This window comes from Haplochromis burtoni, unplaced genomic scaffold (genome assembly GCF_018398535.1).
Source record: "Haplochromis burtoni strain Fernald_Lab_line unplaced genomic scaffold, NCSU_Asbu1 Contig_375, whole genome shotgun sequence".
Classification (NCBI taxonomy): Eukaryota; Metazoa; Chordata; class Actinopteri; order Cichliformes; family Cichlidae; genus Haplochromis; species Haplochromis burtoni.
In genome coordinates this window covers 533,321-559,754 of record NW_024582736.1, presented here as the reverse complement: position 1 = coordinate 559,754, position 26,434 = coordinate 533,321, and the positions used below count along the sequence as shown (strand labels likewise).

The 26,434-nt window shown below is 39.3% G+C and overlaps 2 protein-coding genes across 14 annotated transcripts in view; both read right to left on the bottom strand.

Moving 5' to 3' along the window:
• Positions 1–19,339, bottom strand: part of ppfibp1b (PPFIA binding protein 1b) — a 25,218-nt gene extending 5,879 nt beyond the window's left edge. For 2 of the 12 annotated variants that reach the window (XM_042229038.1, XM_042229042.1), the window contains exons 1-16: positions 19,183–19,339; positions 13,375–13,456; positions 11,775–11,980; positions 10,820–10,909; positions 9,802–9,915; positions 9,338–9,469; positions 8,517–8,609; positions 5,867–5,959; positions 5,074–5,191; positions 4,931–4,975; positions 3,460–3,521; positions 2,725–2,809; positions 2,015–2,214; positions 1,541–1,638; positions 656–716; positions 259–433 (exon numbers count right to left, since the gene is read on the bottom strand). In XM_042229038.1, coding sequence (XP_042084972.1) covers positions 259–433; positions 656–716; positions 1,541–1,638; positions 2,015–2,214; positions 2,725–2,809; positions 3,460–3,521; positions 4,931–4,975; positions 5,074–5,191; positions 5,867–5,959; positions 8,517–8,609; positions 9,338–9,469; positions 9,802–9,915; positions 10,820–10,909; positions 11,775–11,980; positions 13,375–13,438 — 1,636 coding nt within the window. In that variant the 5' untranslated portion in view covers positions 13,439–13,456; positions 19,183–19,339. The remainder of the gene's footprint in view (positions 1–258; positions 434–655; positions 717–1,540; positions 1,639–2,014; positions 2,215–2,724; positions 2,810–3,459; positions 3,522–4,930; positions 4,976–5,073; positions 5,192–5,866; positions 5,960–8,516; positions 8,610–9,337; positions 9,470–9,801; positions 9,916–10,819; positions 10,910–11,774; positions 11,981–13,374; positions 13,457–19,182) is intronic. The other 10 variants (XM_042229043.1, XM_042229048.1, XM_042229047.1 and 7 more) reach the window with 8 other exon arrangements.
• Positions 19,340–19,490: 151 nt separating this feature from the next.
• si:ch211-245j22.3 (uncharacterized protein LOC563798 homolog) lies at positions 19,491–26,318 on the bottom strand. 2 transcript variants are annotated; one of them, XM_005943681.3, is made up of 5 exons: positions 24,814–26,318; positions 23,511–23,643; positions 21,593–21,742; positions 21,400–21,505; positions 19,491–20,886 (listed from the first exon to the last, which is right to left on the bottom strand). In XM_005943681.3, exons 1-5 carry the CDS (start codon positions 24,882–24,884, stop codon positions 20,744–20,746), a joined length of 603 nt encoding a protein of 200 aa, XP_005943743.1. In that variant the 5' UTR covers positions 24,885–26,318; the 3' UTR covers positions 19,491–20,743. The 2 variants fall into 2 exon arrangements, with proteins under 2 accessions (XP_005943743.1, XP_042084984.1); XM_042229050.1 differs by having other exon boundaries at positions 21,400–21,742.
• Positions 26,319–26,434: the final 116 nt, after the last annotated feature.

Sequence of the window (26,434 nt, the reverse complement as noted above, 5' to 3'; positions counted from 1 at the left end):
CACACACACACACACACACACACACACACACACACACACACATAGACAGGACGAAGGACAAACACCAGCCCAGAAACACAGTTCCATAATTAAACTGGGACCACAGCCTGTGGGCTGTAAATTATGGTCTTGGTCCATGGGTGTGTCTTGGGGGGGGAGAAAAAATGTGAAGAAACTCTCACCATGTAGTGGGTTAAAAGCTGAACAAAGCACATTTCCACTAACTCCATGATCTCAAATCATGCCGTTTGCACTCACCAAGGCTTGGACTACTGGTCGTCTTCTTGCCTCCGCGGATCTTGAAGAAACCTTTTCCAAATGACGACCGAGCCTTTCTCGAGCCAAAGGGATCGTCCTCTACGGTGGCAGGTAAGGTGGCTGAAGGATTTATGGGTGGCTTTTCACTGATGCTACCGATCTCCTCACTTGTCTTCTGAGAGTACAAAAACATTGCTTGTATACAGATTCTGTACTTCCATATACTAAATGCCAGAAAAACTAAAATGAAAGACAATTCAAATGTGAAAGGAAAAAAATGGGTAAGGCTGGAAAAAGCAGTTTGAGGTAAATTAGTGGGGGAGAAAAAAAAAGAAAAAAAATCACAATAGACAAAAATCAGTCTTCAGTTTTTAGCCAACGTCATTTCTGCCCATACCTGCTCAGTTTTGCTCCCATCCAGGTGATCCTGAGTCACAGTCTTTGTGTTCTCTTGACTGCTGAAAGCACAACGCAAATCACTTTAAACATTATACTTTACTTAGCAGTGCGAGTCTACAGGACATTATTAACCACACGTAGATACTTCCCGACACACCATCTGCAGGAAATGGACAAAACATGTGTCAGGACTACAGCAGCATCTGTCAGGTGAATGGTTTAGTCGATCCTAATATGTTATGTCTTTATACTTCTGTACTAACAAGCATGCAAACATGCATTCACAATAAAATAAATAATACTAAGGAGATGACCAATCCTTAACAATAATCACACTCCTTTCTCCTTCCTTGAATGCACAATACCATGTCTTATACTTATTAAATGCTCCATTGTGTTCATTTTGCAGTGGAGTGTGACAGGAAATTAGATGAGAACAAGCACTCAGTGACACGTCAAACACGTGGTGCAACGCCACATGGACTGCCCCGGATCATTTAAATATATACGCGCATTAAACAGCATGCTTCACTGCTCTTACCACAATTTACAGTGTAAATTTACACTTTATTTATAGCGTAAATTGCAGTGAGAGCTTCCAATACTCTGAGATTTTAATGTGAAAATATGTAATTCCTGGCAAGTTACAGCATTGTAATATAAATACAAGACACATGCAGGCAGAATGAGCACCATTTCACTGTGTTTGTCAGTGAAGAATATGAAAGAGATTCCACTAGGATTGGTGGTTTTCCATGTTTGGATTTGCTGTTTGTTTGGTTCTTTGGTGTCTAGTGTTCTCCGGTTATTTGTTTTTTAATTTGTAAATTAAAAATATTGTTAAAATAAAAACAAAGCCATGTATAACACATAAAATCTTTACCTTTCTGCATCTGCCGGTTCAGATTCTGACACTCTCTCTGGATCAGACGGGCTGGGTGAAGGCGAGGGCTCTTCACTTAGTCCACTGGGGCTTTCCATCTGAGTCGGGGTCAGAAAGACAAAAGAAGATTTAAATGCATTAAAACTGTGACTTAAAAACTCTATAGAGTCCCTGAGAACAGTCTAAATCTGCATACAGAGATCTGACAAAAGATGTTATTCAACTAATTGGTTGTCCAGCTCTTCAACACTCATTTCCAAAGGAGTGAAATTAATGTGAAGTTTTTGTGAGTGTGAGTGTTTTACTGAGCACTTTAGAGTTTAATGATATGTGAAGTCGCTCCAGGGGAGGAAAAACAGTAAAAGTAAAATTAAAAATATCTCATGTTCTCTGCTATTTAAATAGTGATACCATGGGTGCCAGTTTAGCTTAGTGGGTGAACAGGCAACCGCATGCCACATGACTGAGACGCACCGACCAAGTTTGAGACCGACCCGTGGCCCTTTGCAGCATCTCCTCTCCCTCTCCACAAACCTCATCTGGGCTTTTCCCTCTCAGTTGTTCAGCATCTGTGCCTTCTTGTTTTTCTGACTCCACAGACGGAGAGCTAGCTGGGACTGTGGCGCATCCATCACCAGAACTCTCAATGTGCTCATTATCGTTTGTCTTTGTTTCTGTAATGGACCAAAATATAAAATCAAATTATTTAACACATGATCCTGTTTACAAGATGTAGGAAGTAGGTCAAAAGTTTTCACACACAAGACTATACAAACAACAAGGGGAAAAGGCAAGCAACCCAGGGATAGATGAAGGGTCTGTGTGGCAGCTAAAGCTTAAAATGCATTATTTTAGCACATCATTAATGTCAGTTTTTAAATCCTGTGAATCAAATTTTATGTAAATTTGTCCATCCATCCATCCATTCGCGTCCGCTTATCCTGTTCAGGGTCGCGGGGGGCGCTGGAGCCTATCCCAGCTGTCATAGGGCGAGAGGCAGGGGTACACCCTGGACAGGTCGCCAGTCTGTCGCAGGGCCAACACACAGAGACAGACAACCATTCGCACTCACATTCACTCGCACATTCACACCTATGGGCAATTTGGATTAACCAATTAACCTATCCCCACTATGTAAATTTGTCAAAATACTTAAATTTTTAGATTGTAAGTCTGAGTCTAACCTTTCTTTCCCTGCACAGACATCACCATGTCTTGAACTTTCTTGTACCGCAGCAGTGACTGTTTCAGTTCTTCAATTTTACGATCCTGCAAAGGAAAAGGTAAAGAAAAAGAAAAATGAGGTCAGTTCCCCCCCCGGAGCAGCTTTGGGTAGCTGGGACGTGAGTAAATAATTAGTTCTAAGCATAGGTGTCAAACTCTGGCCCGCGGGCCAAATTTGACCCTAATACATTTGGCCCATGAAGCCATACCAAATTACTATTAGAGCTGGTTCTACTGGTATTATACATTATTTTTTAAGCTTGTGTCCATATTATTTTATCATAAGATATATATATATATATATATATATTATTATATATATTATATATCTATCTTATTATATAGTATATATATATATATATATATATATATATATATATATATATTATATATATATATATTATATATATATATAGATTTAATTATATGAAGCCATACCAAATTACTATTAGAGCTGGCCTACTGGTATTATACAGCTAATATATATATTGTTTAGTATTAAGCTTTGCTTGTTCCATATTCAGTTTTTCAGCAAAACTTGTTTGAGTCCATAAGAAAAGATTCATTCTTATATCTGGAGGAAGATTTTTTTTTTCAATAAATATTAATGTTAGCCCGCGACTTTGTTCCAGTTTTGAATTTTGGCCCACTGTGTATTTGAGTTTGACACCCCTGTCCTAGTTGGTCAGATGTACCTTTTCTTCATTTGCTGCCATCAAAGACTCCACTGCCTTCTTCATCCTCTGGACTTCCACATCTAGAGAGGGAGAAAAAGATTACTGAAAGAGTTCCTGGTGTGAAGTCTGAGGGTGTTAAAATGTGAGGATATGTAAAATTTAACATACAGGATGCAACATTACAGGCTGTCAGTCCAGCAACATCACGGCCACACTGCTTTTTAGAAACCAAACGTACACACAGTGTTGGTGTGAGCGGGTGTTTTACATGTTAACCTTTGCTCAAACATTTCCACTTTTCAACACACTGACACACACTCTGTTAGCGGTCCCTTTCAGTACTTGTGTATTTTGGCATACCTCAGCCTTTTCTACCAGTTTCCCTTCTTTCTTCACAGCCACCCTTTCACCTAGAACATTTCTGATACTCCAGAAAACAGATGGATGAACAGAACTTTTTTTGTCCTCCACTTGTTCAGTTTCCTCATTTTTCTTTTTAAGTTCACACTGCAAATTATGCTTATATCTCTTAAACTGTTATTGTTGGCAGTGAAACAAAAGGCCAAAACTTTGAAATAAATCTACTCAAGGATGACTACAAAGAAAATCCTTCTTCTGGAGTGAACCTAATAGAAAAGCTGCAGAATGACCTCAAGAAACTCATTCATACTGAAACATTTTGAGAATCTGGCTGAGCAGAAGCAGTCCTAAGGATAAACTGTCAAAAAAAACCCATGCCTGTTAAACATTACACTGGTCTGGTCTACAGCTACAAATGTTTATTCAAGGTTACTTCTACCCAAGAAAAGTTTGACTAGTTATTAAACTCGGGGGCCTCGCTTATTTTTCCTCACCTGCACTGTAAATGTTTAAAAGGTATGCTCAAGACATGAAGGTAGCTTGTGTTTTTGCTTTAGTCAATAGGATTCTTAAAATGGACACTTGTAATTTGTACTTCAATATAGAGAATCATGGAGAGTGCGTGTGCTGTGCATGAAAAATGAAACTGTTCTATACAGATGAAGGTAGAGTATAGTATATATAACTGATGGGAAAGTGGACATTTATTAAGACAGCTGTACATGAAAGATACTGAAAAGCACAACAGCAGGACAGGTTAGCAGGGTGCGCACACACGCACACACAGGTTGCTGGTGAAGAGAGGTAGGTGATTAACGTTGGAAGACATGAGTCAGAAGGTGGAGTAAGCAGTCTGAATGGTCACAACAAACAGTTCATTCTTCATTCCTGCTAAAAACACAAGGCAAACTGTTCTCGTTGCTGTTGTAGCCGGGCATTAAAAATCAGTGACAAGATTCGTGCCATTAAAAAAAAAAAAAAAGTTGAGATGTGGCGCGCTGTGGTCGGGTACTAGCACTGGAACTGGTTATAATGGACAAGCAGAGTTCAGATGGCTCATGCTCGTTCATGCAAACAGGGGTGGAGGTGAGTGCAATAATAAAATCACAGACATAAAAACCCCCCTTACGTTTTTCTTTCAGCCTCTTTCTAAGAGTTTCATCTGGATGAGAGACTAAACAGGACAAGAAATTATAAAGTAAAAACTTGCTCCAAATAAACATCAGGAATGCTGATCTTCAGCGAGGCGTGTGATCTGTCTGGTTTCCCCACCTCTGTCTGTGGGCTCTGCACCGTTCAAGCCGATGGCCTTGAAGCCCGTCTCGTCCTGCAGTCTCCTCATCTCTCCGTCTTTGCCCTCCAGCTGCCGCCTCAGTATGGCTAGCTCCTCCTGTTCACCAGGGGACAACAGTGAGAAGATTTTACCACCTCCCCCACTCCCAGTCCAAACAAACCACAATACAGGGGTTCACAGAGGATGACATGGCACACAGGCTGCAGGAGGGTAACGAGTATGAGGAGGGTGATAAGCACTGATCTCTGGAAGTGTTTGGATAATATTAAATATGCAAGCCATTTCCAAAAAGAAAACACCAACATGTTTAAATGACCAAAGCAGGAGTCAAGCACAGAGATATATCTTGTACATGTTATAATAGAGTGGATTAAAAAAAAAAAGGAAATGAGTGGGAAAATTGTAGAGAGGGACAGGAAAGAAGAACTCTGCCAACTCAACAAAAGCCCAGAATTAAAGCATACTTGTGGTTTAAAAATTAGCATTTGCTAAAATTGGTGCCTAGTAAATGCAGACTTAAGGAAGTGGTGTTTCTGATTGCACTTGACTTAACCATGCATTATAGCAAAATGCAGTGATGCGTGGTTAAGTAAATTATTTGCAAAAATACATACATTTTTGAGCGTGAAAACAGAATCTAACCAGATTTAATCGTTTTATGCCTCAAAAATTAAAAAGCAGAAGAAGAAGAAGAAGAAGAGGTGCCAAAGGGAGAGGTCAAAAAACCATAATCATACAGCAAGCACAACAGTCATCCTGGGAAAAGCAGACCTTCATCGCCTGGAGTTTGTGCTCTTTCCTCTGTTTCTCATACTGCATCTGGCCCATTTTGATTTTCAGGCTAGAAAGCTTGGCCATTAGTGACTAGCAGTAAAGAGACAAGCCACGGAAAGAAGAAGAAAACAGAAATGGGAAGGAGAGAAGATAAAAAGAGATCAAGAAATGTTGAATATCTAAATTTCCAGGAAAATGACCACTAAAGCAGATTAAAAGTAGGCACCGCAACAAACAACAAAACCCCCAAACAACACGCAGTTACTACATGCAGTTCAAGAAGCATAAGATAGAAAACATCCAAAGCAATCATCTGGAAAATTCTAGTAAGCAGAGTCACTCCTTCACCTTTTCTAACTTCAGCATATAAAAGGGTGGTGGCAGTCTGATAGTCAGCTGGCCTTCACCTAGTTTAGTTTAGCTTTTTGTGTTCTTGGTTAACTTCTCTTTTCAAACTGTAAAACAAACAATTTTCTTGTCTGTGTTGTAACAATTAAGGGTTCATTTGATATTTGAACTTGTTTCATTTTGCAACCAAAACCTAAATTCACAGCATTCAAACAGCTACGAGAATCTCTGAATGAGAAAGAAAAAAATCCTAAAAAACATGAAGAAATCTCAGATGTTGTTAATGGAATTGGATTAAGAAGCAAAAGGGTGACAAACTCTTTGTGACCAGGAGAGAGGGGGAAAAAAAACAAACAAACAAAAATCCCCAAAAAAAACATGGTGGTTAGTAACCCCCCAGCCTCTGACTGACCACCTTCAAAGCAATTGCATCAGTTACCTGGCAGAAGGCAACTATACTCCAAATAACTGCAGTCCTTCTCAGACAATTTGGTAAAGGTTTGTCAATATGTCATCTAATTCATAACACCCCATTACACTGCAATCAGAGTCACTGTTCCAGTGAGTGCAAATCATCTACGATGAGCCTTTTTGCAATAGAGGACTCAAGTCAATGGTTGCATTGTGGTTATATCCCACATAAAAAGGAAGGCTGCTGACCACCAATGTCATTTTGAAGAAGCTGAATCACCATCCTGCAGCAGTGTGGCACCATTTGTGGAGGAACTATGAAATTTCTGTTTCAAATTTATGATGTTCTGGCTGGACCCTGAATATAAATACATTTTTTGATGTAAAATTCTGTGTACGTAGACAGCAACAGATTGGCAACATATGTCAACAGATTTGCAATTTTTGCAGATTAATCACAAACACATTGCAAGTACAAAACAATTCCAAAAAGTCAGAACTCCTATGGACTTTCTGTCCATAGGAGGTGTAGAAGTGGCAGAAGCTTTTCGCTTCAGTGGTCTCAGAATCTCCTCTCTGCTTTTCAAAGATGATGTGATTAAGCTGGCTTTATCAGATGATGGCCTCCAGCTCACACTAGAGCAGTTTGGAGCAGAGTGTGAAGCAGTGGGAATGAGAATCAGCACTTCCAAATCTGAGGCCATGGTCCTCAGGCGGAAAAGGGTGGAATGCCCACTCCGGGTCAGGGATGAAGTCCTGCCCCAAAGGGGGAGTTTAAGTATCTCGGGGTCTTGTTCACGAGGAAGGAGAGAATTGAGTGGGAGATCGACAGATAGATTGGTGCTCTGGGTGCAGTGACACGGATGCTGTGCGGGTCCATCGTGGTGAAGAGAGAGCTGAGCATGAATGTAAAGCTCTCAATTTACCTATGGTCACAAGCTTTGGGTAGTGACTGAAAGAACGAGATCGCAGATACAAGGGGCAGAAAAATTCGCTTTTACTGAGTGGCTGGCCTCTTCTTAGAGATAAGGTGAGGAGTTCAGCCATCCGGGAGACACTTAGATTAGAGCCGCTGCTCCTCCATGTTGAAAGGAGCCAGTTGAGGTGGCTTGGGCATCTTACTAGGATCTCTCCTGGGCGCCTCCTGGGTGAGCCATCCGCCACCTGGAGGAGGTCCCAGGGCAGATGCAGGACATGCTGGAGACATATCTCTCAGCTGGCCTGGCAACACCTTGGTATTTCCCTGAAAAGGCTGGAGGAGTTAGCCAGGGAGAGGGAGGTCTGGGCTTCTCTGCTTAGGCTGCTGCTCCAATAGTGTAACAGAGCCCCGGATAAACGAAAGAAAACATATAGATGGATGAATAGATTGCATTCAGTTTCCCCCCTCCCCTTCAGATTTTACACAGCATCTGAACTTTTTAGGAATTAGGGTTGTAAATGCCAACTCAACCCCATTTCAATTTAAAACCGACACTGTATTATCACCATTTTGATCCATCAAAGCCGCTCTGCAAATGCCAACTGACTGTGACTGATTACAGTCCTCGTCCACATCTGCAAAGGAACCATTTCCAAGGCAACAAGATCCCAAGCTCATTGCATAGTTGCAAAAATTCTGGCTGTGCTGTGGTCTCAAACCACTGTTTTCCCTACTGTGACTACAGCATAATACTATACAAATAGCAGCTGAAATGGTTGCATGAATAACTTTATCCAGGTAACAAGAGATGTACAGATATTATATATTTTTTAAAGGGCATAAAAGAACAAAAGAACAGCTGTTAAGTATTGACTTTAAACAGAATGGTGGATTTTGGCTGTTTAAAAAAGGGTAAAACTAGTCTTTAAGATACATAAACAGCCAGTAAAGTGCTCTGGGATGACTCACCTTAGTGGATTTAAGTTTCTTTTCATACTGTAGTTTTTCAGTCTCCAGTTCAGTCAGTCTGTACCGCAGCTCATTAATTTCAAGAATCAAATCCTGACAAGAAAAAAAAAAGAAGAACAGGTCACACCTTAAATACTGAAGGATAATTTTTGTCCTCTAGATAAAATTTTAACTCTAAGATTCCAAAATGAAATTTAAGTGAATAATTTTAACATCTTATTAACTGCTCCCATCTTGCAAATGTGACTTGTATCAGCACAAAGTTCTATAAAGTGACTACAAATGCATTTGAAAGCAGCAAATCAGTGCTTCCAAGCAGCAGCAGTGATAAAATGAGAGGAAGCTGCTTGTAGAAAAGAAGTGATTTATGTGCTGTGAGGCGGAACACGGACAGCAGCTTTTTGTTCCAGCGGGGTGGAAGAGATGGCCGCGCTGCTACAACAAGACCATGACGTGTTTGAAAGCTTTCCAGACATTCTGCTCAGTCTATCTGGGAAGCAGAGATCTTCCCATCTCTAGTAAACAAATGACTGACAACATCTTTATAAAAATCTTGTCTAATAAAGTAACAAAAAAAAATCCAATTAATATTACAATAATGTGGGTATACCGTCAATGGCTAGTTTAGCAAACACTAACAACAAGAAATAAAAATGACTTTGAGACTGATAATAAGACGGGATCCTCTCTCCCCCAGGTTTAAGACAAAATAAATGAGTGTTTCATTATTGTTGAGCCTGTGTGTGTCTGTGTGTGTGTGTGTCTGTGTGCGTTAAGTGAGATAGAAAAGAAACATTCAGAAACAAAGAGGATTAGTTCACCTCACTGTCCCTAAATCCGTCATCAAAGTCAAGCCTCTCGTTTTTCATACTGTTGAGTTTCAGCTTAAGGTTGGACACTTCAGACATAAGCTCAAGCTTCTGAGTCTCCAGAGCAGTTCTACACAGAAGCTCCTGTAATAGCAAACAAACAATCTGTGTAAACAACACTGGTAGTACAGGCATTATTGTGTAAAAGTGGAGACACAAAAAAGTCATCTGCAAAACCTCAATGATTAACAGTTTTAACAAGAAGCCCCTGTTACACCCACTTATAAACTTAGCACAGCAGTGCACACAGTAGATGTTTACTTGACAGGAGGGCGTGAACTCAGCTCTTCCAGTTGAGAGTCAGTACCACCCAAACACATCTGCACCATATGTCCATTTGCAACTTTCACTACTGGGGGGCTTTGGTTTGGGAATAGCCTTCCCGTCCTCAGAGTGTAAGACAAACACACACAGACCTGTTGCAGCATCTCCTCTGTGGCGTTGAGCTTCTCCCTGTGCTCATCCAAACACAAGTCCAGATCACGAATCTTCTCCCCCTGAGCCTCAACCTGGTCTGTCAGTACACTCACCTGCATGAACACAAGGTAACACATTTTAGAAAGGACAGCAAAGCCTGATATTAAACAAACCAAGGGCCAAGTTATTAAAGAACATGATGAGCCAAAGTTATCCGTTCCACTCTTTGTACTATTATAGATTTTTAAGAGTTTTAAGTCAGAAGAGAAATCTCTCTTAGTGCGTCAGGGGTGGCGGCAGCTGTAGAATCATGCAATCAACATATACAGATACCCTGCTCCTAAAAACATTGAGGGCGAGAACTAAACAAATCTGATCACAGTTCAAGTGCAATAAAACTTTTGCATGTGGGGCACAAACACAAGCAAGCTTTGAAACCTCCAGTTAGGTTTTACAATGTTTCAGTTCCTTTCCAGATCCTGGAGAGTCCACCCGTAGCTGGATAAATTATACAAACACTGACTAATAATTACATTAGTAACCATTTGCCACCCCAGGGAAATTCATTAAAAATCAACAAACAAAAATGAATTCAATAATAAAACATTATGTGAACTATTATTCAGAAATTCACAGTTTCTTGAAGTTTTCAGAGCTGCAGCAGATTTATTGAATTTGTTAAGGACGTCAGGCTGTGCTCCATTTTCACCTTTTAACTCTGTGTTGGTTTAAGTATTTTCTTAAGTAAAACAATATTTATCAGTAAGTGTTTTTTGTGTGTCAAACCCCTGACCTAATTTTTAGAGCTTCAAGCATTCTTTCAATGCTTGATGTTGCTAGGTTACAAAAATGATTTCTCCCCTGCCATTGTTTACAGTGTTGATAACACAAGTCCTGCCCCTTCTTGTTTTTGACTGGTCGATGAGAGGGAGAAGTAACATTGATGTTACAGGAGTTTTACAGAAAATAGACGGTGGAGGAGATGGTAAAATTATGGAATTACTGCTAGGCAGGTACCTGAAGCACAAGAGACTCCTTATCACTCTCTAGTCGTGAAAGCCTCTCCTGGTAATGGTCACCTCCACCCAATGAAATGTGTCCGTTAGACTGGGGAGAGAAAAATAAATTATTAGAAGAACTCTACTGAGCCATTTGCAAGGGTATGATAATGTATTCCTACGCTTTAAAGACAAAACCTCAAGTCTTTGATGTCTACTAATGTTCTCAGCTGAAATTCTTCACATCAAAGTGCCTGAGCAGCTACACCACTTCACCCAGCACAAATAAAACCTTACATGGTTGAAATGGAGAGCTCACATTCAGACTGCTGTACACAGAGTGGGTTACAGCATTACACAAAAACTCTCACTGGCCTGCAGCCAGTCACTGCTCTGATTCCCAAGAAGTCTGTGCGTTTCTTGCTGCATGCACATCAACTGTGACACCAACACAGCTAATCCATCTTGGATTCCATGGGAACTCAGCAGAACAGGACAATTGTTCTGCGTTTTTTCGCTTAGCAAACAAGCCATCTGTGGACTTGGATACAAGACTGTTTGGCCACACTGTTCTGTATTAATACAGCTTTAATTTGGCACACGCAACAATCAGAATCAAACCAGCTGTGCTACAGTTTGTTTGAAGGACTTCATGCCCAGCCATCACAGGAGAAACTCCTTCCATGATTTTTTTTTATTATTAGTCCTTTATTTATCCAAGTAAAAAAATCTCATTGAGATTAAAAATCTCATTTCCAAGCGAGACCTGGCAAGATTACACAACTTGCACTGATTTCAAAAACAGAAAATGCAACACAAGCGCTACAACGGTTTACCCTGAGGCTACACTTTTCTGGATGGCAGAAGAGCAAAAAGTGGTCTGTTTGCTTCAATTTCTAAAGACCTGCTAATAAACTTTATCTCTTTCCATGAATCCAACTGATATTTCTAACATCCACAAGTAAGGGTCTTACCATGTGACCGTGGAGCCACTCAACAAGGCTGTCAGCTGTGGAGTCGGGGATCTGGCATCGTAGACTCTCCCTTTCCTCAGAGTCCATCAACTCTAGGACACTTCTTAGGTCTTCCAAAAGGTGAAGCGCTCGCAAACTACCCATAAAAGGTGACGTAGGCGACTGGCAGTCAAACAAACCATTGGAGTAGTCTATAGCTTTGGAACCTGAGACAAAAGAATCACAACAGGAATAAATATGAGGATATAATTAGTCCAGAGACAGACTGCAGTGTCATCTTATGCTGCATGTGATGTTTGTTGACAAGCTTTAGTGAGTAAAAGTTCTCATCTGCTAGATTACAGAGGACATCAATCATTTTGTGGCTCAGGCACTAACAGTAATTGAAGAGCACAATATAATTTTCCAAAATGTTGGGATGCTGTGTAAAATGTAATCACATTATTTAAAGCCAACACTGAATACACAATTTATAAAAAATGCTGAAACTGAATAACTGTCAAAGTGTATGTTTAAAAAAAAAAAAAAGTTATTTCATAAAGGTTGGAACAGGCATGTTTACCACTGTGTTGCATTACCTCTTTTTCTAGCAACATTTTAAGCCTTCTGATGAGGACAAAAGGCTGGCAAAGTCACAAATGTTCCATCCTTACAACAGGTTGGGCTCTCTTTGACAGATTTTCTGGACCCTCCTTATAGACCTTTGCTACTTTAATTAAAGTAGAATCTGGTTTGGCATAATCTTGCTAACATAATCAAAGATCTTAAAGACATTGTCTGGATGGCAGAATACATTACAATTAAGCTGCAGCATCAATAGCACCTTTACAGAATTGCATGTTACCCATGTCACAAGCACTAATACACCCCATCACATCAATACTGATTGATCAGACTAAAGAACTTTTTTTCTCTCTCGACTTTTCACCAGTTCATGTCAAATGATGTCATGCCAAGTCATTTGTGTTAAATTAGTGATAACATGAATGCCTTCCTGAGATTTGTTTTTATTCAGAATTTAGACAGTGACACCACCTTTTGGAAATACAGTTGTGCACACTATAGGTATCACATTTCTAAAAATTATAACACCGCACTATCTGGGCATAGACCCACTGCGGGGGGAAGGGATATGGAGAGAAATGTAATGCATATAGGTGACTGGATGAGATTTATATAGGTAAAAAAAAATAAATAAATAAAAAAGGACCCCCCCCCCCAAAAAAAAAAGAAAAAAAAGTTTAATGATGCTATCAGATTGACCTTTTTCACTTGGATTCTTTTATTGTTAAAGACTGACAAATACATGGGGTGGGGCATTAACTTTTCCCAGCTTTTAAAAGGGGTAGAAAAAGTTTAAGAACCACTGGTTTAGAGTTACACAGAAGTGCAAAGAATAAAGGCTAGATAGAGCACAAGATATCACATGACAGCTTGAATGTCAGCTGTGCAACAAGCCATAACAAGACACCAGATAAGGGCTTATCAATGTTGACTCAACCTGGAAGACCCGCAGAGACTTTTGTTGCTTTAGGCTTTCACGAGTACTAAAAGTCATGGTAAAATATTGCGCTGATGCTTTTTAATGGGAGAGGTTTACCTGCTATAATTCCATCCATCTGCTCAAGAGCAGCAGCCAACATGTCGCTGGCATCAGACATCATCTTCAGTCACTGACAAACCTATAAAGACCAATAAAACCAGTTTAAACGGTTAGCCCCAAAACACAGTAAATGTTTTAAAACTATTTTTTAAACTACAGTTCAGTTCACATTTCAACTTACAGGTTACAGATTTTTTTTATTTTTTCAAACATGCCTGCTCATGAACATAAAAGAAACTGTTATTGTTATGCATTTCCAGTTCACTGTTGAACAGGATGATTTTTTAATGTTACAGCTTTAACCAGGCATACATTTTTAAAAACTTGTTTAAGCCACAAAAAACAAAACAAAACAAAATAAAATTTCCTGATTAGCAGAGGCAAATCAAAATTGTGAGATACCCAGTTGGGATAATGATTACAAATTGTGACTTATGGATGGCAGCAAAGTGGCAGAAACTTAGCGCACTGTGGTGCTGGAAGATAAAAATTGTGTTTTGCTAAGAATTTTGATCTGATGTTATGCATATTTTGATATGCCAGTTGTTTCTGTCACAGCTAACCACATTCATTTTTCACAACTTAAAAAAAAAAAAAAATGAATTTTTTTTTTTTTTTCTTTTCTTTAAACTGCAGCCAAATCACTTTTACACATGTGTTGTGTTATGAGGAGGCGGCTAAATCTGATAACACACTGCCTGCTTGGATCAAGGCCTTCTCTGGTTTTTTTTAAGAAGTAATTTTGTGTATCATTAAACATTAATTCAGCTGCAATACTGTTGGGTTTCTTTGAGCCATGAGTTTCGAGTCTTTAACAGCTGGTAAAACAACATAATTCTGAGTAGGGTTTAACTGTATAAAAATAAGTCAGTTTTTGCATGGTTATATGATAGCAAGGCATCTCTGGCAGCTTAAAAAAAAACAAACAAACAAAAAACAAACAAAATCAGGTGATTTGTTGAGTTTCTTTAACTTCCTGTTGTTTAACTCTGTGCTGAAGAGTTCTCATGTATATTTTCTAAAACTAATGAATGCCACACATAATATTAAATTAAACCAATATCTAAAACACTGGTGTTCTGAATGTCCTATCAAGAGGACAGTGGGAACTTTGTTTGGATTGAAATAAAGATGCATTTTCGTGTCCCAGTCTTGGAGATTTGCCCAAATAACACAGCAGTCCCTTTCTCCTCTGATGTTCGAAAGACCCTGCTGTATATTTGTACATGTTTAAGCATGCAAATAGAGATGTTCATGTGCACACAAACATCCACTGACACCTCTTCCTTTACTCAGCTACCTTCAATCCTGGGAGTGCCCAGCACTGGGACGTTCCACCAGTTTCAGACTTTATGGAAACCACCCACAGACTGAGCACTGTTATTTAAGCATTTCTGTGGTCACAGTTTCCATTATGTGTAAAAGAAGCATGTACTAAAACACAAGACTCGACACAACACACAGCAGACTGAGAGGAGATGAGCACCCAGCATGCCACTGGTCCACAGTAAAGTGCTGGGTGGTTTCCAACAGTAAAATCCTGAATGTGTGTAAAAATGCTTCTCTCAGTAACAACAGTAGCTGCTTACTACACATTTTGCAAAAGACCTGACATTTAGAAAAGGCAGGACAGAATTCGAGCATTTTACAATGTTTCCTTGGAAGGACGAGGGCTGGTATACAAATATTTCTGCACATATATCCATAAATATTTCATGCCTGTGTGTGTAGACACTCCTAAAAAGCAATTGCAACCCCTTTAGGAACCCTGCAAGGGATGACCTTTGAATGGTTGTCAGCTAAAATCTAAACTAAACTGACTAATTGATTAATTATACAAATCATGCTAGTTTATATAAGAATTTGGTTTGCTAATAAGCAGCACAAATTCAAAAGTCAATATAATTTAGAAGCTATAACTAAGAAACAGTTGCCATAATATCAGCTACAGTAGTGTGCAGGGGTACTAATGTACATTTTTTACATTTTTATTTTAATTACACTCTCTCGTTAACACAATTATAACATCAGAGCCATCTTTGGATCCTTGGTTAACATCCTTGCAAGCTTTGTTTCGGCTGCTGTTCATAGCAGTGCATGGTTAAGCTGCTCAATTAACACTTTGACAAAGTTGGATTTCACTCACTTTGCTTTTGCAGGCAGAAAAGCAGTTTAGAAATTAATAAATTAGAACAGCTTTTCAATATTTTAGTCATTAAAAACAGAAAAGTAAAATCTCAGATGTTTAGAGTCTGCTGATAATGTGAATGCTGTTAGCATCATGATGTGAAACCGGAAACAATGGGACAACATCTGCCCATATCTACTACCAGTGCAGAGTGCTCCCTTAACAGTTTCTGACGCTTGAATCCTCATCTCAGGGATATGATAACCAACAAAGGACTGAGTAGACTGATGAACATCTATCATTCAGCTGATGCCAGTTTACAAAGAGTTCTGCAAAGAGCCAATAAAAATTACCTGCAAACTGGTGGTAAAAAAATGAATTAAAATTTTTTAAAAAAAAATAAAGTTATTGTCTAATCTGACTGTTTGTGTACTGCATGTACTGCAACAGCTTGGCTCGCTCTTTGAGCTTGTTTTTATGAAGTTATCTGGGCTAAAGCAAATATAGATGAAATTATTTTATGATACGGAAATGTTTACCTGGCTGCTGGTCTGCTGTTTGATTCCAGGCTCATTACAGTTTTATGAGCATGTGTGCTATTGGTGAGGTTTGTGCAACTTGAGAAAAGAAAAAGGACATCCTGCCAGCACTGCTTGAAATGCATAAACTACAAACAGATTGAGGGAAGGCTTTTATTGTGGCGATATCTCAGCATTTCACAGCAGCCAGCACAGAGTTTGGATCATGATGAGACAAAACTAGAATCCAGACCTGCAGGGCATCCCCTTCAAAAGCCTGAGTCAGCTTTTCTATCACAGCAGAAAAGCAAATATGGGTTAGCACATGGCCTTTAGCAAACATACTTCAAACAGCAGCTCAAGACCAGACATGCTGCTCTGAAACCTGCTAATAAGTGCAAACAGCCTTCTGAGCACTTCCACAGCTTCATCCTGGATGTAGGATGGACACAGCAAAAAGAATTCCTAATTACAGGGACATGCACTCTTTCCTCAAGTCCCAGGAAGCCTCCATGTTGCTTTAGTTATGTGTAAACATAAGATGGTTGTCTAGAAAGCAGCCAAGGTAACAGTCTGTCCCATTTTTTTTTAAAGCTCTGGGACAAGTGATTGTTTTGAATTACAAAATAAGTGTTCATTAAATGTCATAATTTTCCACATTTGAAAGAGACAGGTACATAATATATATGACAAACTGTAACAAAGCCTTATAAATCTAGATTTATAAGGCACTTTTCCTTTATGATGCATGTTAAGCATCTGTCCAAGACTGCCATCAAAGGAGACATCTCAAAATTCCCAATGAGCAAGCATCGCTCTCAAACAGAGTCCCTCTGTCTGCCTGTCTATAAGCACCACTTACACCAGCCATAAGACAAAACAGAGAGCTCTATTGTTCATCATAGTGGTTTGTTTTGACTGAGCTGCATAAGCACACAAAGGCTGGGAGGGAGGGGGAAAAAAACGGCATTGCAATGCTACAGTTGACACCTGCCTGCATACTCTTTTCAGACTAAAAAGAGCCTCAAAAGTAAACTGAAAGAACATGCAAAAGCAGCTTTGCCCCTTGGTGAAATCAGCCATGTAATTCACAGAGACATGCAGAGAACAATGAATACAGGAGGGAGAGTGGACCACTATAATTGCTTTTCAAATCCTGCAGCTCAGGTCCCTTTAGGCAACATAAACCTACTTCACTGGGTGCTCCCCTAAGAGCTCCAGTACTCGTGGTATAGAAAGAAAATAAAGAATATCTTAATTACTGAGTTACACGTGACCAGCACATGCAGCAGCAGCACACAACAAAACAGAAGCCTCTGGCTCATTTTCTTTCACAGATAGTTGCATGTGCCTGTAAAAACTGATAGCAGTCATGTTAGAAAAGACTAGAAAAGACAAACCAGGCCAAAAATCACACCACAGTTTGTTTTACTTAGTCTGTTTTTATCCAAGTTACGTGGCAATTTCCGTGGACATGACAGCGTAGGCCCACATAATAACACTTTATATGTTTTGACTCATGCAGGCCTTGACTCATTCTTCACCTTTACACAGTTTTTCTATGACAAAAGCCAAACTCCTTTTCTACCACAGACAGAAAATAGTATATTTAGCACAAAATAAGGAATCAACTCACTGCTTTTAATTTAGAAATCAGAAGAGTATCTAAGATATTTATCATACACAAGAGGCAAAAAAAAATTCCCAATGTTTTTCCTGAATAAAAGTGGTCTTTTATTGAGGTTGCTTTACTTAGCCATAGGCAGTAAACTCCTGTGCCTGTGGGATTTGGTGTATGTGTGGACACGTTTAGAGTATGCATCAGCTACCTGCAGGAATAACCTGCAGCTATTTCCAACATGGCTGAATACCTGGATGCCTCTCTTTACTTTTATACCTCCCGGCAAGAGGTTTGAAAAGTGGACAGGGAATTTTCCTCCATCTTTAGACTGGCTGGAAATAAAATCATGAAAAACCTTAATGGTATTCAAGCAATTAGTGATGTAGCAATGTAAACACAGCTTCCAAAAGGTGGAAATGTAGTTTTTAAGATAAAGTGTTTCATGTGAGAAGGGCTTCCAAGAGCTTTTCCTGCCTGCATGTATGTGCACAGTCGTGGCAGAAGTTCATTTGTGTTGGATGGAATCACACATTCTTTTCATATTACTCACAAATGCACAACTTGTGTCTTAACTTGACTAAGAAGTCCTTCATCTTCATGCACATGCAATGAAATGCAACACTGAATAATATACATGCCATACAGAAGATTGGTTATGCTGCTGCGAACAACAGTAGGCTTGTTTTTTGGGGAATTTTCCTTAATATAAACTCCTTGCATTTCCTTTTTTGGCTGCAATGCGGTGAAGACAGGAAGATGCTGAAAAGTGACCCCTGGGAGTGTGTGAATAACAAAGAGCGAAGACCTAAACTGCTTTCAATTAGCATTAAAAAGGGGATTAAGTTAGTAAATCAATGAATTCAAGGAAAAGCACCCAAAATTACTGTTGGCAACATCTGGTTTCCAGACAAGTGTGCTGCTTTCAAGAGCTTTTTTAAAGAAACAAAAAGGCCAAACTTTAACACAACAACTGATTAAGTTTTACGTCTCTTAGAGGAACTCCAGAAAGTCTACTTCACATTCGGGGGCAGTTCACGATCACTACTAAAGATAAATCCCACTAATTCAGCACCTAGGGCAAGGCAAATGAAGCCAAATGAATGTTACTTTAGAAACAGATAAAAAACACAGAGGGGGAAAGAGGGTAAGAGCAGCCTCAGGCGATGGAAAACAATGGCACAGTGCAGAGATTAGATATGTGGCAGGTCATAAACAGACTTCTTCCAGTTAGCTTCTGTTACATATTTAACGTAAAGCTGAAACATTAACGTTTTGTCTACAGTCGGGTATTTAGGACACTTTGCGTCATTCGTTTCTTACAGTGTTAACGAGTCAGATTTCACTAACCAGACAAAACCTAACAGCTCGGGGACCTGCTGGTTATAAAAAGTTAGAAAAGTGACCATAAAACGGTAGCTTTGTGAGACATGCGCGCGCATCTGCGCGAGCCTCAACGGCGGCAGCTTGTTCGGACTAAACGGTAACTTTAGCAGACTACAACAATAAATCACAGCTGTAGCCTCAAGAAGGACGCGTACCCAAACTCTTCTCGAAGAATTTCAGCGCTTCCGTAGTTTCGTCTTCTCGTTCTTTCTGAGAAAAATCCACAAAAGTTGTGTTCTGAACTTCTCCGTGCCCACCAGTACGACCCTGCCGTCCGTGAACATCGCTACGCCATGATGTCGAAGTGACAGGGTCGCTGAAAAACTTTGCATGTCATGGCTGAAAAATCCCACCCCACCCCTTCCAGGCTTGGATTGGCCTGGAATTTAAATGGGAGTCCTGGTGCGTTCACTGTAACGTGCCTAACATAGGAGCTGTGAGTTTTCTGCGGGAGATTCAGTCATCTCCGGTACGGGAAATGATTCAGAGAAACCAGAAACTGTTTGGAAAAAACAAAACAAACATTTTTATTGTCATCTTGATGTAGGAATAGTCACAACCAACAGCAGCTTTCACACACAGCGGTCCGTCGAGCTAAGTAACGCAAAAGTGAAATTTCCCATGTTTTCCTGGATCGGGGAAGAGACGTATTCCTTAAATTCTTGGAAGCCTTACTTTTGTGGCTAGTGAGCTTTAAAGAAGTACAGGCGACACCAAGTGGTGTAAACGCGTCAGTGACGAAAAATAAATAAATAAATACATAAATAAAATAGAATAAAATAAAATAATAATAGCATGATTCTCCGAGCGTAAATTTTAAGAAATAGATGTGTAAAAATTACATTTTTTAAAAATCACATTGGTCATTTACTGTCCTGTAATTTCAAAAATACATGTTTAAAATAATGGTTTTTTTCCACAGAAAACGTTTTAACACTATATATCTACTGTAAATATAAATAAATAAATAATGTAGTAGTGAAAAAATAGTAACTTTTCTTTAATTTTTGTTAGTCTATTACCCAATTACTTTGATGTAGCATGAATACCCATTGGTGAGGCCTCATTAGTGGAGATGTCTTCTTTCTGTTTTGTTTTTGTGCATAACCTCTGTGTCTGGGCACTCCTCTGGATATTCTTACACCAGAGAAGAGCTTCTTAACTTTGATCACCACCTGCACTCATGTATATATCTATCTACTTAGCACTTTTAATTCTTATTCTTATTTTTATATCTATTTTAAGCGTTTATGACAGTATGTTTGCACTAAGCACCGCAGCAATTTCCTAATGTTGTAAACCTGCTCAACATTTGGCAATAAAACCCTTTCTGATTCTGATTCTGATAATGTTATTAGGGTCCATTACTTTGTGCAAGTTAATCTGTCCACAAGTGCAGAATTTAATAATAACAGTTCTTTTTTTTCTTTTTTCACTCACATGTGTCATGTGTACATTATGGATTTACATATGTAAATTTATACTTTTTCTAAAATCTGGTATGTTTGAGGAATATTAATAACCGAGAACAGAGCAATACATAAAAACACAAACACGGCATTTCATCTTGTGGAAGCTTGATAAAATAAGCTCCAAATGTTACAGCACTCTAAAGCAGCTACGACAAAGTTATACAATAGATGAAGATAGAATTTAATTCCTTGAATTTTTAGCACAAACACGGGCTGGTCCAGTGTGCCTAAATAGTGAACCACTTCAAATTAACCGTGGGTTTTCCAAAGCAGTGTCCCTCTTCAGCGGCCTCCCCACCTTCACGGTGCTCGGGTCACATTCCAGCATCTCTCTGATCCAATTGTCATCCAGCGCTCCCTCTATGAACTCTTCCAGACTGATGATTGCTGCAAGGACGGGCACCGATTAGACAAACACCACCGGACTGACTGTTAATAATATGTCTGTGAGGGTTGATACTAGTGAATGGAAAGTTTTGGGGCTAAATTTGGGGAACCACCGTCAGTAAAATATGCCTCTGTATATGGTTGTCTTTAATTATATCAAAATGGAAAAGAGCAAATCATATCTTTTAGATTAACATTTTTGCCTCTTACTTATTTTGTGGGTTGAGCAACCCATTTGCATTTTGTTATTTTTAATCAGCATCAAACATGCTACAGTTTTGTCTTCAATTAGATGCATTATTAGGCTTCAAGGATGTTTTTATCGTTTAAAGTTGTTACTAAAGATACTTTTAAAAACAAACCACATTTTAGTGGTGGATTTATTTATTTATTTTTAATTGGATTGTTTGCCTTTTCTATAGAAACATATATAATCAACTTTGATACACATAGAAATAACATTGCAGTATGATTACACGCAAAAAGGAGGGAAAAGTCGCCACCTTTCCTCACCGTTATTGTCTTTATCTAATCTCACAAATATCCTGCTGGTGCATTCTTCAGCTGTAAGTGGGTTCGGTTTGGTTAAACCAGCAGCCACGTTCATCTTATAAACAGCCTGTCCGAACAAAGAAACGCACATCAGTCGAACTGCAACATCTGGCACATCTTCTGTTTTATATACCACGACACAGAGCCTGCACACCTGCATGATCTCCAGCATTTCCTCCTTTGTGATGGCTCCGTCTCGGTCTTTGTCATAGAGCTTGAATGACCAGCGTAGTTTCTCAACAGCTGAACCTTCAATAAGCATGCTGATGGCTATGACATACTCTCTGAAGTCAACCACCCCATCCTGAAAGAAAAAAAAAAGCACCACGCAGTTAATGTTTTGTTTCAGTTTTGTGATGCATGACTATGAAAGCATGTCCTTTCCTTTAGTTGTCTTCAATATGCCTGGAGAACTATTTCTGAAGGACATTCAAAGATTTTTGGATGTTTGCTGCCTTTTGTTCAGTTCTGTCAAGATGATCTCACAGATATGCCTTTAATTCACTGGCAGTGTGTTTGGGATCACCATCATGCTGAGAAACGAAGCTGTTGCTAATTAGTTTCTTTCCAGATGGTATTGTATGATGGATCAAAATGTGATTGTACTTTTTGCACTCTTAATTTAATCAATTTTGACAAGATCCCCACCACCACTGGCCGCCCCCTACAGAGCCTCCATTGCGTTTTAGAAAATGGCTCTACACACTCACTGTTGTACCCATCCCCTGACATGACCCCTACATTCTGACAATCATTTAAACATTTCACATTTGAATTCATCTCGCCACCAGACCTGTTTTAGCTGATTTTCAGTCCAGATCTTGTGTAATTTTCATTCCTCAGCCTTTTCTTCCTGTTTCCATTCTATATGAATGGTTTCTTCACAGACACCCTTCCATGAGACCATTTCTCTTTAACCTCCAAAGACCTGAACTCTTCCACGGCATGCGCTTTTAGTTTCTCTTTGATATTTGGGCTGATTGGGACCTGATGAATGTAAAAACAAAGAATTACCAGATTTTTATTTATTTATTTTTTTACCAAATTTTTGTTTCTAAGAAAAATGAGAGCCACATATGAGGATATTTGTTTCGATAGAACAGTAGCAGTATAATGTCCTCGTAAGTGGATATCAGGCGCTTGTAGAGCAAAATTGAGTATTTATGTCTAAATAACCCAAAATGTGATGTCCACATTTGTGGACACCAGGTCCTAGGAGGTTAAGCTTCAGCATGATAATCTGATAGATGGATCAACTCAAGGCCCAGATGCATCTCTGAGCAACACTACCACAAATTTATGCCTGTCAAAATATCTAATTTTTTTTTTCATAGATTAAATGACAATAAACGCTTTGAATCTTGAATCTCTTTGAATCCAAAGATATTGGAACAAATTATGTACTCTTGAGACTGGCTCCCAGGCTTCCTACAGATACAATTTTAAATGGGCAATTCGTTAAACTTATGTGAAGACAACACTGGTTCATCCCTTGAATTAGGTGCCCTTTTATTGCCTGAATGATTCAGTGTTAAGTGAAAAAAATAATTCCTCTAAAATATTTCAGGCACAAAGAGTGAAAAAAAAAGTGTGTTTTTCTATGAATACTTTTTTGGAAGACCTGGATAATTATTACTCAGGTTTACTTTAACCTCCTAGGACCTGGCGTCCACATATGTGGACATCACATTTTGGGTTGTTTTAGACCAGAATACTACATTTTGCTCTAAAAGGGCCTGATATACACTTACATTATACTGCCACTTTTCTATTGAAATTTAAAGCCAATGTCCTCATACGTGGATCTCATTTTTCTTAGAAACAAAAATTAGGTTAAAAAAATAAATAAATAAATCACATAATTCACTATTTTTACATTCATCAGGTCCCAATCAGCCCAAATAGCAAAGAGAAATTAAAAATGCATGCCATGAAAGAGTTAAGGTCTTAGGAGGTTAAAACTTTGCAATTCTGGATTTCATGGAGGCAAAAATATAAAGAAGTGAGTGGTGACTCAATACTTTTTCAAGACTCCTGTACTGTATAGACCTACTCTATAGAGTCATGCTTACCCCATTGCTGTCAAGCGTGCGGAAAATCTGTTCTGCATACTCTGCTGACTCACTGCCCACAGTTCCATCACAGAAATGCCTTTGAAACTCGTGAAGAGCGATTAGCCCACTTGGACACTCGATAACAAACTTTCTGCCACAGATAAAAACAACAGTTTGTGTTTTAATACACCAAAGGAGTTGGAAAACAAGGGTAGTTTGAGAGAGGGGTCTGATTTGAGAGAAAACGTGTCTTAAATTGAGAATCAATGGAATTAAGGTCAACCCATCCCCAACCTGTGTGGATTACATGTGTTTGAAAGCTTATTTACAGAGTGCGGCACAAGTGCCAAGATAATTAGGCCAAATGACATCATGGCAGAGTGAAGCTGATCAGTCCACAGGAGATAATACTTTACTTTGTTGCTGATGCTGTTAGTTTTGCAGGTTTGCCTGCAAAAACAACAAATTCTAATCTGGCTAAATACACAGGCAATTCCTACAATGCTAAAATCAATAAGAGTAAAAATAAATGTATTGATCCCAAATTCAAGTACACTCTCGCGCTGATGGATGCTTATTTTAAATATGCTCAAACATTATTTAACAATGAAATTAGCATATGTGCAAGTAATTACAATGAGCGCCAGATTGCTCTAAAAACTACATTTCAGATTTTTGTAATACTCTTGTCTCTGGATGATGTCAGTGAGAGCAGATTTCCTAATGTGGTCAAAAGCTCCCATTCACCTGCTGTTTATACCTGTTGTTTGGAGGGGCAGCCAATCAAAGCAAAGTTGGCTCAGGAGGCAAAACTGCTTGTTTCAGTCAGAGAATGAATTGAAGTCCAGGATAATAGATGTGCAAGGATTGTTTTGAACAAAAAAATCTCTTTAAGTTGTTCTATAAATTTCATTCATTTTCACCCGTGTTGAGCAGCTGGATAAAACATGGACAGGTCGCCCAGTCTAACTCAGGGCAACGCAGAGGCAATCACTCAGCTTATATTTACGCCCATGGTCAATCTGGTTTCAGGACTTCACCTAACAAGGACATCTTGGGACTGTGAGAGAAAGCTGGATTACCTAAAAAGAACCCACGCAGGAACAGGGAAACCATGCAACCTCCACACAGAAAGGCTCCACCCAGCTAGCAGGTTCAAACAAAGAACCAACTTGCTTTGAGTCTTCAGTACTAACCACTGCACCACCATGCCATGTCTGTTCCGTTCTGGGCATGAACGTAATAATCAATTTAAGGCTAAAAAAAATCTGCATCTGTTTTCAACTTCCTGTAAAAATTTAAGACAAATTCAAAAGCTTACCTGAACCATTCATACAGCTCTGTAACATAGGACTTGCTTCTTCCACAAGTCTGGACAGCGGCTTGGCCCATACTGTAAAGACAAAGCAGCTCCGCACTCACCACTGACTTTACTTTGCAGAAATCCCAGCTTACGCTATGCTTTCTTAGTTGCTCCAGGACTGCCTTATCACATCTGACAAATTACTCTGAGCTAATCTCCTCACATGAGGGGAGGTGGGGGGACAAAGAGAACAATGTAATTACTCAAGACAGTGCACATCACCAAGGGCCATGCAACTGCAGACTGAAGGGTGTTTCTATCAGAGCCAAGAAATCATTTAAAAATAAATAATCAACCAAAGTTTCAGCTGAAGTTTCAGTAAACTAATATTTATTCACAACCTGGGAAGACGGCCCAGACATGTTGATAATAGCAGCAATAATCCATTAGACAACATCGTCTGGAGCCCGAATATCGAACATGACTAAACTTGTGGCAGAAACCAGTATGGACAGCGGCAGTAGCAAACTGGCAAATAGCCTGGAAAATATAACCCCAAAAGTTCAGGTCCTGCCTCTGGTGGAGCAACTGGCGCTCAAGTCTTGGCTTTCCATTTCAAATAATGCAATTGTTTTTAAAAATTAAATCAGTAAAACCAAAGCAACATGCAGCTACACACAGACACGGACATGAAATAAAACATTCCCTACCTTACAAAAACTATTTTATTCTGAACAGACAGAAGCAAAACATACACCTCTTTAAAAAGGTTCATCACTAATAAACCACATAAGCTGATGCGAGCCGATTCCTTAGTTTTCTGGGAAAGTGGCGTTCACAAGAATGCAATGACATCCACAATACACAGGATGAAAAAAAATACTGACTTTTTGCCTTTCAAAAGGACCAGTCTACATCTATGGCACAGCTTCATAGCTCTACATGTTCGGTTACAAAGAGAGCACTGATGCAACTACGTGCAGCTCCAGTTTCATCTCTGATGTGCACAGCATGCCACGTTTCATCAAGCTTATTCAGTGATACGTTTCAGCCCTCCTTTTAAAGTCTGCAGAGGCGCCACGTCGGAGACCGTTTCCAAAAAGCAGTAGAGGTTCATTTTGTGTCCAAAGGCACTTCAGACCGGACACAAGTAAGGAGTCCTCTTGAGAGTTCAGCTGCTCCATCAACTGGCTCCTTAAAAATTCAAGCATTAGATATAACAGACAATTTTCTGCATGATCCACAACAAGCTTTTCCATCCTCGAAATACGAGTTCTTGTTGAAAAATCTTGACGTGGCCTTCAAGAAATGAGGGGGAAAAAAAGTATTCCCAAGAAGCAAACAGGAACTTTTTTTTAAGACTGGACCGTTTCATTATAACGATTATGTGAAGATAACACATAGACGTGCAGACCCCGAAAGCTCAGTGGACAACACTGGTATATGTGGACAACTGGTATATCTCTCTCACACACACACACACACACACACACACACACACACACACACACACACACACACACACACACGGTATAAAAATCCATGTGCCACAAACCAAATGATTTTGCTGGATTTCAGTAGTTCATGTTTTAATTTAAAAAAATCTCCTTAAAGTTAAAGATTTCAGTTAAAAGAATGT

What these genes read in the sequence shown, in the direction of transcription:
- si:ch211-245j22.3 (XM_042229050.1), bottom strand. Translation starts at nt 24,884, where the DNA reads ATGGGCCAAGCCGCTGTCCAGACTTGTGGAAGAAGCAAGTCCTATGTT. An exon ending in GAGCTGTATGAATGGTTCAG is followed by an intron (nt 23,644 to 24,813) that starts GTAAGCTTTTGA and finishes TATCTGTGGCAG; the next exon opens with AAAGTTTGTTATCGAGTGTC. An exon ending in ATTAGATAAAGACAATAACG is followed by an intron (nt 20,887 to 21,399) that starts GTGAGGAAAGGT and finishes CCGTCCTTGCAG; the next exon opens with CAATCATCAGTCTGGAAGAG.